The sequence below is a fragment of the Plecotus auritus genome (genome assembly GCF_963455305.1).
Source record: "Plecotus auritus genome assembly, chromosome: 2".
Classification (NCBI taxonomy): domain Eukaryota; kingdom Metazoa; phylum Chordata; class Mammalia; order Chiroptera; family Vespertilionidae; genus Plecotus; species Plecotus auritus.
This window is the reverse complement of record NC_137771.1, coordinates 224902293-224912640: the sequence shown is the minus strand read 5'-3', so window position 1 is coordinate 224912640 and position 10348 is coordinate 224902293. Positions and strand designations below refer to the sequence as shown.

The 10348-nt window shown below is 54.4% G+C and overlaps 1 protein-coding gene across 3 annotated transcripts in view; it reads right to left on the bottom strand.

Annotated features, from left to right (window-relative positions):
• Positions 1 to 208: 208 nt before the first annotated feature.
• Positions 209 to 10348, bottom strand: part of ERG (ETS transcription factor ERG) — a 96978-nt gene continuing 86838 nt past the window's right edge. For all 3 annotated transcript variants that reach the window (XM_080651853.1, XM_080651854.1, XM_080651855.1), the window contains 4 exons: positions 10058 to 10126; positions 9096 to 9152; positions 8383 to 8430; positions 209 to 1204 (listed from right to left, as the gene is read on the bottom strand). In XM_080651853.1, coding sequence (XP_080507979.1) covers positions 684 to 1204; positions 8383 to 8430; positions 9096 to 9152; positions 10058 to 10126 — 695 coding nt within the window. In that variant the 3' untranslated portion in view covers positions 209 to 683. The remainder of the gene's footprint in view (positions 1205 to 8382; positions 8431 to 9095; positions 9153 to 10057; positions 10127 to 10348) is intronic.

Below are 10348 nucleotides of genomic sequence, written 5' to 3'. Positions count from 1 at the left end.
CTGGTCCCTGGAATACTGTAAAGGAGTTGGAAACTCTGGGTCATCTTCACAGTTTGGGAGAGCGGACCGCCCTCCGTCAAATGGAATGAATCTGATTTCACCCAGGACAGCAGACGCCGACGAGTTCCGTATCAACGTCTGTTGCACAGTCTCTGTCTTGTTTCTTTTTTTTTTTGCTGGTTTTGTTTTGTTTTTTTGTTTTGTTTTTGATATGTTTCTGTTTTTAAATACAGGTAGTTTTCCTTCAAATGGCATTAGGAACGGTACGTTAGGTCCAGACTGTGTTTTCTGGATTGCTTTGGTTCTATCCCGGTTTGCATGAGCAGGATCCTGGACTCTGAAGGGTATACACGCCTTCAGACCGCTTTTTCTTTGGCACTGTGTCCTATGACCTCATGCTTCTACCTACAATGTCTTTTACAAGGTTGGCCCACAGATCCCAGGTCCGTATACGTCCCGTGGTTAGCATCCGCTTGATTTCTGTAGTAATAACTTTGGTCATTCCCTCCTGCTAAGAGTCTTTGGATCTCGTCCCTGGCTTCCTTCCCCATCCCCCGCCCAGCTTTCTCATTCCTCTTGAGGCACTTTTTTTTTTTTTTTTTTTTTTGATTCCTGGTCTCCAATCGAGTGTGTGGCAATGTCCTGGTGCCTGTGTGCTGTTGGGAAAGGCCTCTCTCGGGTCTCTAGTAGTAAGTGCCCAGGTGAGAAGGCATGTGGCTGGCTGGCAGCCTCGTGTTAGGGTAGATGCCTCCGGTCGGGGAATTCCAGTACGGGTTCGGGGCAGCAAAGAAACTGGACGAGGTCACGGGGAGGGCCGGGGGGTGGGGTGCCACAAAGTTCATCTTCTGCGGGTGGGCGTGGTAGGAGCCCATGTAGGGGAGGTCCGAGGGGTACTTGTAGAGAGAGGACTCCGGCGGGTGGGGCTGGAGGGCCTGGGCGATGCCGTGGAAGTCGAACTTGTAGGCGTAGCGCTTCCCGTGCACCTTGGTCATGATGTTCTTGTCGTAGTAGTAGCGCAGGGCGCGGCTGAGCTTGTCGTAGTTCATGTTGGGTTTGCTCTTCCGCTCGCCCCAGCGCCGGGCCACCTCGTCGGGGTCCGTCATCTTGAACTCCCCGTTGGTGCCCTCCCAGGTGATGCAGTTGGAGTTGGAGCTGTCGGAGAGGAGCTCCAGGAGGAACTGCCAGAGCTGGATCTGCCCGCTCCCTACAGGGGACAGGAAACACAGACCAGTGAGGGCGGGGGGCACGGAGAGGCGGCCTTTCTTCAGTGACAAGGGGGTGCTACTGGGCACCCGGGGCCCTTTCCCAGGCTAGCGCCTGTCCCTCAGATGCCAGGGCCTCCCCTGTTCTGTGGATAACTGCCCGTGGCTGGACAGGAGCCGCCTAGCCCATTCCCAGCAGCCTGTGGCCAGAGGGACAGACCAAGGCTACAGGAGATGGGCCCCCTTCCTCAGGGAGGGGCACCGTCTGGGATGCTGTTTATGCTCCTGAGGTTCCCTGCAATCAGACTGAAGCAGGGGCCCACTAGGGCCCCAGTGTCCTCTTTGCCTGCCCTGTCCTGCTTCCTCCCTCCCTCTCTCCCAGAACATGCTCTTAGCTAGTCATACGCACAAGGATCGTTATCCCAAGCTCTGCGTCCAGGGAACCTGCCCTAGGGCGATGGCCCTTGGTGACTACTGGTCTGGTTACAAACCCAAGTCCTTCCTAGAACGCAGAGAATTCCTATGGGGCGGGTGGATGGCAGCTTGGTCCCGCCCATTCCTGACTTCTTAGAACCATGGTCGGCAAACTGCGGCTCGCGAGCCACATGCGGCTCTTTGGCCCCTTGAGTGTGGCTCTTCCACAAAATACCACGGCCTGGGCGAGTCTATTTTGAAGAGGTGGCGTTAGAAGAAGTTTAAGTCTAAAAAATTTGGCTCTCCAAAGAAATGTCAATCGTACTGTTGATATTTGGCTCTGTTGACTAATGAGTTTGCCGACCACTGTCTTAGAAGAACAGCCAGGTCAGGGCAATGTTTTCAGGGGTGGGGGATGGAGGGCCCATTTTTCCTATGTTGTGAGGCAGAATGTGCCGTTATGTGGATGGCAATAATGACTTAATGCCGTTTATATTGGCTAGGTCAAGTGAAATAATAAAAGTCAGATTTAGGAAATGGATCCTAAAGAGTTTATGGAAAAAAATAGGAGAATGGAAGTAAACACCATTATTTCTAACGTAACGTTTCGCTGGCACTCGGAAAGCCATTCTGTCAAAACCTTTCCTAGAACAGAACTCGCCCACTCGAAGTGAGGAAGTTTAGAGAAGAGCTGGCCCTCTTTCAAACCAGATCGCCCCTTTCCAGTATTAGGCAAACGCGCCGTCACGGAAAGCCACGTGTGCGCCCGCTCTGCAGTGCCAACTGCGCTCACGAGTTTCCAAGGGAAGAAGAGGTGCAACAGTGAGTGGCTGCAGGTCCCGGGGGGAGGGAGGAAGGGAGGCAGACGCCAACGAGGTCAAGGCGGTCTTGCTTGTCTGGGGTGCCCCGTCAGGATTCTCCTGACCCCCTGGGAGCCAGCTTTCAGAGATGCAGCTTTTATGTTTTCTTAAATTCAGAGACAGCCGTAACCGGTTTGGCTCAGTGGAAGGGTCCCAGGTTCGATTCCGGTCAAGGGCATGTACCTTGGTTGCGGGCACATCCCCAGTAGTGGGTGTGCAGGAGGCAGCTGATGGATGTTTCTAACTCTCTCTCCCTCTCCCTTCCTCTCTGTAAAAAACCAATAAAATATATTTAAAAATAAAAAATAAATAAATTCAGAGACAAATTGGGCACAACATCCTCACCACGATGTTACAATACCTTAAGCTGTCATGGCTCGCTAAAGGGGAGAAGCATTAAATACTGACAGTCATATTGAATCCCAGGAGAGACCCAGGGGTGTCCAACAGATGTTAGATGCTCTGAAAATGCGTCAGAAGCAGGCCCTTTCCCCTAGCCCAGTGGTCGGCAAACTCACTAGTCAACAGTGTCAAATATCAACAGTACAACGATTGAAATTTCTTTTGGGAGCCAATTTTTTTAAACTTAAACTTCTTCTAACGCCACTTCTTCAAAATAGACTCGCCCAGGCCATGGTATTTTGTGGAAGAGCCACACTCAAGGGGCCAAAGAGCCGCATGTGGCTCGCGAGCCGCTGTTTGCCGACCACTGCCCTAGACTCCCAGCTACAGCGACCTTGGGCTTATGGCCATGAACACTACCTTTTATTATACTCTCTGCAAGAACCCAGAGACGTGATCGGATGGCCAAAGTCGCTTTAAGGGGCAACCACTCAGGGAACCGATGCCACGTAAACCTCAATTACGAATTTGTTTTTCACTCAGTCCTTCTCACCAGCTCCCTGTATAAGCTGTCCGGCTCGCAACTCCTCGTTCCCACGCTGGCCACGTGGAGAGGGATGTGTCTGTGAACCCATCCCCCCGCCAGCTCCGTGAGAAAGGTCAGCCTTTCCTGGCTGCGTCCCGAAGGCGATGGCGTTCGGTCCAGCCGCACATTTGAAAGGTATTAGCAGCTTGTAGGGCGTCACCCTGGGAGCCTTTGCTTTCTCGGGACCACAAACTGTTCTCAATCAAGTCTTCTTGCCCCCAACGTTTCATTAATATGCATTTTAAACATACACACAAAGGATGGTATGGGAGAACCATATGGTTTTAGTGTATATATTGTAACCAAAGGATTAATACTTGGGGAAAAAACAACCCATATGGGACCTGGGGATAGAGAAGAACATGGATTTTTGATTTAGCAATCTGACATATGCTTCAGTATAAACAGGGAAGCGTCTGAAAATAAATATTCAGTGAGCCTGCTCCCGCGAAGAGCAACTCCACAGATTTGTAGAAACACACAGCCCTTCCTACGCAGCCGAAAGAATACTCGGTATCTACCCAAACGCGGGCACTGCCCCTCAGGACCCTGTCCCTCGGCCACTTCCTGTGCACACGTGGACCACGGGACCAGCGGGCAGCAGGGCCTCCGTCTCTCCTCCTGCTTCCGAAGCACCAGCTGGCCCGGACTGAAACCCCCGGCTGGAAACTCAAGCTCAAGAAACGGATGAGCTTTGCTCACTATTTGCCCTCAATGAGCCCTCAGGACCCGGGCTCGGGCCTCTGAGCATCCCCAGGGTCTGTGGGAATGAGATCTGTAAACAAAATCCATCGGCTCAAACCTGAGAACCCCACGCAAATGCAAGCTCAGCGGACGCGCGGGAAACGGACACCACGTCCGGCTCATTCACAGCTGCATCTGACGCCCATCACCAGCGCCACCGCCTCGCAGCACGAGCACGCTGCCTCCGGGGCGAGAGCGTCGGGTGCATGCAGTAGCCGAGAAATCGCAGTGGCTGGGAAATTAAAGGGATACGGCCACAGAATTTCAACAGCAACCTAGTCAGTTCTTTTACTGTCCAAGCAGTAACGTTGAGTGCATTTTAGAACTAGTGGATACGGGTTCCAAGGCAAGATACCTAAGGTTTGGGAAGTTTAGAGTGACTTGGGTCACTCACCGGCCAAACACCCAAGTAAAAGGAGAAGTTCTTATAAGACACAAGCCTCCTATAAGCATCACCACCGGCTCCTCGCGAATAACAACTGTCTCAAGAACAGGAAGGAGTGGTCAGTTTTGACCAGGGTAGCCCTGGGCGGTGGGGGCGCCACGGGGGGCTGCCTGCCTCCAGGAGAGCCTGGCGGGGTGAGCAGCACAGGGCTTGGAAGAGGCCGAAAGGCAACCCTCTCATTTTTCAGAGAAAAGAAGAGAAACAGGGCAGCAAAGACGTCCCGACTGAGCACCAGAGGGCAGAACATCTGAACGGTTTATACACCTCAGAGCAGGCAAGGAGGGAGGGAGGGGGGGCCTCAGCGGCTGTGGGCGAGCGGGACACTGTGGGGACAGCCGACGGAGGGCCCAGCAGGCTCCAAGGTGACCGTCGTCTGGGGCCACTTTCTCCCACGGCTGGGGTGCTGCAGAACACCGCGTGCACAGCCCCCACCATGTGAAAATCAAGGCGGCGGGCGTGGCCACAGGACACGTGTCCCGGGCTGCGTGTGGCTCAGAAAGGCCTTGCTGGAGGGCCAGGGTGTCCGGCGGCTGCCAGGGCCACTGTGGTGACAGCACTGCTGGCTGGATCCTGGCTCCACCACCGATGGGACCTGGGGCAGCTCCTCCAGCTCTGTGCCTCGGTGTTCTCACCTGGAAAACGGGCTGATGGCAAGAGCACTGCCTTCAGGTCACTCAGGATGAACGCAGTAGGTGCACGCTCCTATTCTGACTGATTTGGGCTGAAAATGCAAGTTCAAAGGAAGGTACGCCCCTGGCCTGGAGCTGGAGGAAGCCACCGGATGCTTCCTGGGTGCCAGAGATGTAGGTGACTGATTTGCAGAAGGTCAGCGAGGGTCGGATGCCTGCCGCAGGCTGCAACCCTGAATCACCGCACAAACCTGCTCGTAGGCCCACGCCTGAGAGTCCCCTCCAGTCCCTCCCAGGGGTCCCCTCCCTGGGCCTGGAGTTGGGAAGTTCCCCGTGGGAGACTGGCCATGCCGGAACCCCCCAACAATGAGCAGGACATCCTAAAACGGTGTCGGGTTTTGCCTGAGCCACGCGCACCGTCCTGGCTGCCAGGGAAGGCTCCCCAGGTGTCACCCAACGTAACGCCCCGGGGCTCTTTCGTGGAAAGGTGGCCTCGGTCCATTCAAGGAGCCACGTGAAACGCTCGGCCCACCTGACGGACACAGAGGAGCCGTCTGGTCCCCATGGAAACCCAGGGACACACCTTTCCCAGCAGGAGAAACACGGGTCAAGCACACACCAGTGAACGCTGGGGGCGGAGACGGCACGATGCTGACATCGCCCGTGCATTCACGCTCCATGATGTCATCCTCCCACTGAAAAGCGCGCGCTGTGGAAAGAGCCAGCACTGGGCGTGACGGGGGATGTATTTTGCAGGGCGCGGAATAATAGGCTCCGACAGGAAGGAGCATTCAGAGAAAGATGAGAGACACGCTGGTACCGGAAAGGCCGTGTGAATACAGCTGATGGGGCCCAAGGCTGGATGGAGAGAAGGCCTACTTCATTACAAGCGAAGGAAACCCCATCTTCACATTCAGGTCAGGAGTAGGGTGCCGCCACCTCCCCCCAGCCCGCTGAGAAAGGGTTCAGGGGTCGAAGGCGGTCCTTCACTCAGACGCCAGTGTCCCTGACTCCTTAGGTACCAAGACATCGTCCCAGGCCTCCCGCCCCCGCCCCACGCCCTCTACCCACAGTGGGCATGCCAGCTGCTGGGCACCGTGTGCCACTGTGAGAGCCGAGGCTCTGCTCACGGGCCGGCCACTCTCTGGCCCCCCCCCCTCCCCTAAGCCACACCTTGGCGCTGTGACAGGGCGGGGACCTGTATCTCCCTGGCCAGCGTGTGCGGAAAGGCCAGTTTGGCACCTCTGGCACTTTGCTCCCTCCATCCCTGACCTCAGACCCACCCAGGCACCTGAACAGCTGTTAACCGCATGGCGAGCCTTCCTTCCTCTCCTCTCGCTCCCCGTTCTCCAAGACCTCGCCCGCCGCACCCCCACCCCTCCCCGGGGCTGGCTCAGGGCAGTTTAGGGGAAGGCAATGAGAGACGTTGCAGACAGAGTCCGGGTTCAAATCTGGCCTCCTCTCTGACTGGCTGTGTGACCCGGGGAAAGTTACCCACTGTCTCTGGTCCTCCGCGTCCCCTTCCGTTGGATGGAGATAATGACCTCTGGCTGCAGGACCCCAGCCGTGAGCGCCCACGCAGGCATCGTGAGGGGGAGCGGGCAGAATGGGGTCTCACGTCACTGAACTAACGCTCCCAGTGTCTGGCTTCCGTCCTTTCCTCTCTCGAGTCTCCCCTGAGCGCTGCTCCAGGCCCGCCTCGCCAAGCACCTCGACTCACAGTCATCGCTTCAGTACGGAGGCCACTGCAGACGGAAAGCTGACCACGGGCACGAGGAGGGACCGAGACCCCGGAGACGCGGCCACCAGGCGGGGCTCGCGTTCGAGGGGAGCGCCTGTGGCCGCCCTGGGTGCACCGTGTGGCCATTACCTACGGCCCCTCTCCATCGCACGTGAGCTCCCTGGGGGTCAGGACGAGATCTTATTGCTCTTGCACTTACTTCTTCAACGAATAATTACTGAGCACCTGCTCGGGGCCCGGGGGGGGGGGGTGCAGTAAACAAAGCAGGCCCTCCTAACCCGTCAGACGCTTAAAGAATATTTGCTGAATTCGTTGACATGAACTAAAATAGCATGTCAAGATGGCAGGCTCTCCGTCATCGTATTTCACATCCCCAACGTGTAGCCTCCCTCGTGGGGACGTGTGCTGAATCTGCATTTTTCCACTTCCAGCCCGAGCTTGGCCTCAATGTTTAGGAAATACACTTTCCAGCTTGTGCTGGCAAGATGCCCGTGCCATCTTGGCGTTTGATGTGCTGCTGAGAAGACGCAGCCAGCGTGGTGGGTTTCTGCAGCTCGGCTGGCTCGGATCCGAGCGTCAACCAATAAAACAAGGGGGTTGGTGCTGATAGGCGCCCACAGGTGCCCCCCCTCACCAGGCCCGGGCCACGAACGGGCAGGTTAAGAACCCGCCCTTTCTCCTGGCATCGAAGTGGAGACACAGACCATTCTGAAGAGAACCCTGAATTTGAAATCGTAGGGTGGTAAGTAGCATTCTCCTTTCTGAAATATGACTTAACTGCTTGTGTAATAGGTTGAATTGTGAAGGGCTGGTTCCTTCTGAGGGTCCTCCCCAAATTCACATGTTGGAGTCCTAACCCCCCAGAACCTCAGAAGGTGACCTTATTGGACACGGAGTCTTTTCGGAGGGGATCGAGTTAAAGGGAGGTTATCAGGGTGGCCCTAATCCGATATGACCTGTGCTGTTAGGAAAGGGTGGGTACAGAGACCCACGCAGAGGGAAGACAGGTGAAGGGACCAGGCAGAAGGTGGCCGTCTATAAGCCAAGGAGAGAGTCCGCACCAGGTCCCTCCTGCATGACCCTCAGAAGGAACCAGCCCTGCACATCAACCTTGACCTTGGACGTCGTCCTTCAAAACTGACACAGGGAACATCTGTTGTCTAAGCCTCTGTCCCCCTCCGTGGCCCTTTTTCTAGTGAACCTGGGAAATTCAGGCAGCGTGGATGGGGTCTTGATGTTCTTTTGTGGAAGCTAAAATCTTCATTTATAACCTGACCCGTATTTTTCCCCTTGGGCGACTAATCTAGCGAGACCTAACCCTGAAACTGGTTCCGTGGAAGGAACTGACCACCCTTGCCAATGTATCTTTCACAACAGCCACTGCCGTAAAGGTTAGCAACCACACCAGCCGTATCTCACCTGGGTTTGCAAGGCGGCTACTCGTTGGTCCAAGGATCTGATAAGGATCTACAGAGAAAAGAAAGGGAGTCAAACCCCGAAGACACAGCTGTGACTCGGTGATGGCACTGTGGGCGTTCTCCTGACCATCTCGTGCTCCCCGATCTCAGAGCTGAACGTGTCCCCCACACCAAGGTCACCTGGTATCACCCCTATGTTAGATAAAACCTCCCAGGGGAGCGGAGTCAGGTGTCTTGCTCAGGGCCTCCTCGTTCGGCTGAGCTCAGACTTGGCCCGGGGTTCACCCAGCCCTGTGCTCTCTCCACCCCAGGACACAAACAGGGCACACGAGTTAAGTCCTCCGTCGGCCGGCTCCGTGTGGGCCGTGCTGACAGCATCACCGGTACCATGGACTCGCACGGCGCTGCCGCGTACACTGGGCACCAGGGTGGGTATGTCTGGACGGTAAGGTGAAATTAAAAGAACGCGTGGGTCACACAGAGACACCCTGTGTGCAAGCAGACTGTTCCCGTCCACATTCACTCGGCAGACTGTGGAGATGTGTTAACCAACTCCCCAGTCATCCTGGCCGAGTAGACGGATCGCTCCGTCCCCGATGGATCCAGTTGTTGTGAGGAAGACAGCAGGAGTCTCGTTGAGAAAAGGACACATTTTAGAAACATGCCCCCCAACCCGTTGCTTCTCTCATGGCCACAGGGGCCCCGGACACATACCTAGCTGAGGCCGCTGGTCTTCGGTTTTGGGCACTGCGGAAGGAGATGGCTGAGCAGCTGAACGTGAGAAAACAAGAGAGACAATTAGCTGCGACTTACATGTGGCCACTAGTCTTGGATGCTGTGGTATCATCGTCCCATCAACTCCCTCAGTGATGTAACAGTGTCCCTTTTATAGGAAGAAACGTCTTACAGGAAGGAAACATTTCTTTTCTCATGAAACAAAATGTGCACATTGTAGCAAAAAAAAAAACCCAAAACACTCTGTATTATTTAAAAATGTATTTGTAATCCCCCCCACACACTTTTTCCAAAAGGAAAGAACCTGAGATGGCTTACAAAACAGATTTAAATGAATCGCAATCTAAAATAAGTGAAAGGGGTGCCGAAACCGGTGTGGCTCAGTGGATAGAGCGTCGGCCTGCGGACTGGAGGGTCCCGGGTTCGATTCCGGTCAAGGGCATGTACCTTGGTTGTGGGCACATCCTCAGTGGGAGGTGTGCAGGAGGCAGCTGATCGATGTTTCTCTCTCATCGATGTTTCTGGCTCTCTAGCCCTCTCCCTTCCTCTCTGTAAAATATCAATAAAATATATTTTTTAAAAAATTTTAAAAAAATAAAATAAGTTAAAGGGAAATGATCAGGAAAATGAAATAAAGCAAGGGACACTAAACAGGGCCAAGATGAGGAAACCACTCAGTGTGTGATCTGTGCCAGCCGTCCCAGGAGGCATGCGTGAGTGCACGCTAACGTCCATGACATCAGGCGTTTCTGTGTGTGTGGAAGTGGGTGTGACCCCAACAGAGAATCGCTGCCTCTGAAGGTTAGGTGTTCCTGTCCTGCCAGTGGGAGGAACACTTTCCATGTTGGAAAAGCACAGATCGGCTACAGAAATGACGGTGACTCCATCAGGAGGGACCCTGTGGCTCGTGGGTGCAAGGCAGTCGGGAGCCAGCACCGTACCTTTCGACGGGGGGGCGGGGTGGCCGTGACCGGTCCAGGCTGATCTCCTGGGTGGTTCATAAGGTAAATCTGTAAAGATGAATACATTGACTAAGAGATCAATAATTTACTTTTATCACAGGTATCTTCTATGCTTTTAGCTTTGCGCTTATTTGAATAAATATTGTGCGAGAAAAGCCAGTAATCCAAAGAAGTTTTCAACCTGGATTCCATTAGATTCGGGTTTTATTTACAAATGATAATTTTGTGCATTTTATTGATCTAACATTTCTACCCGTTAATCTGCAACCC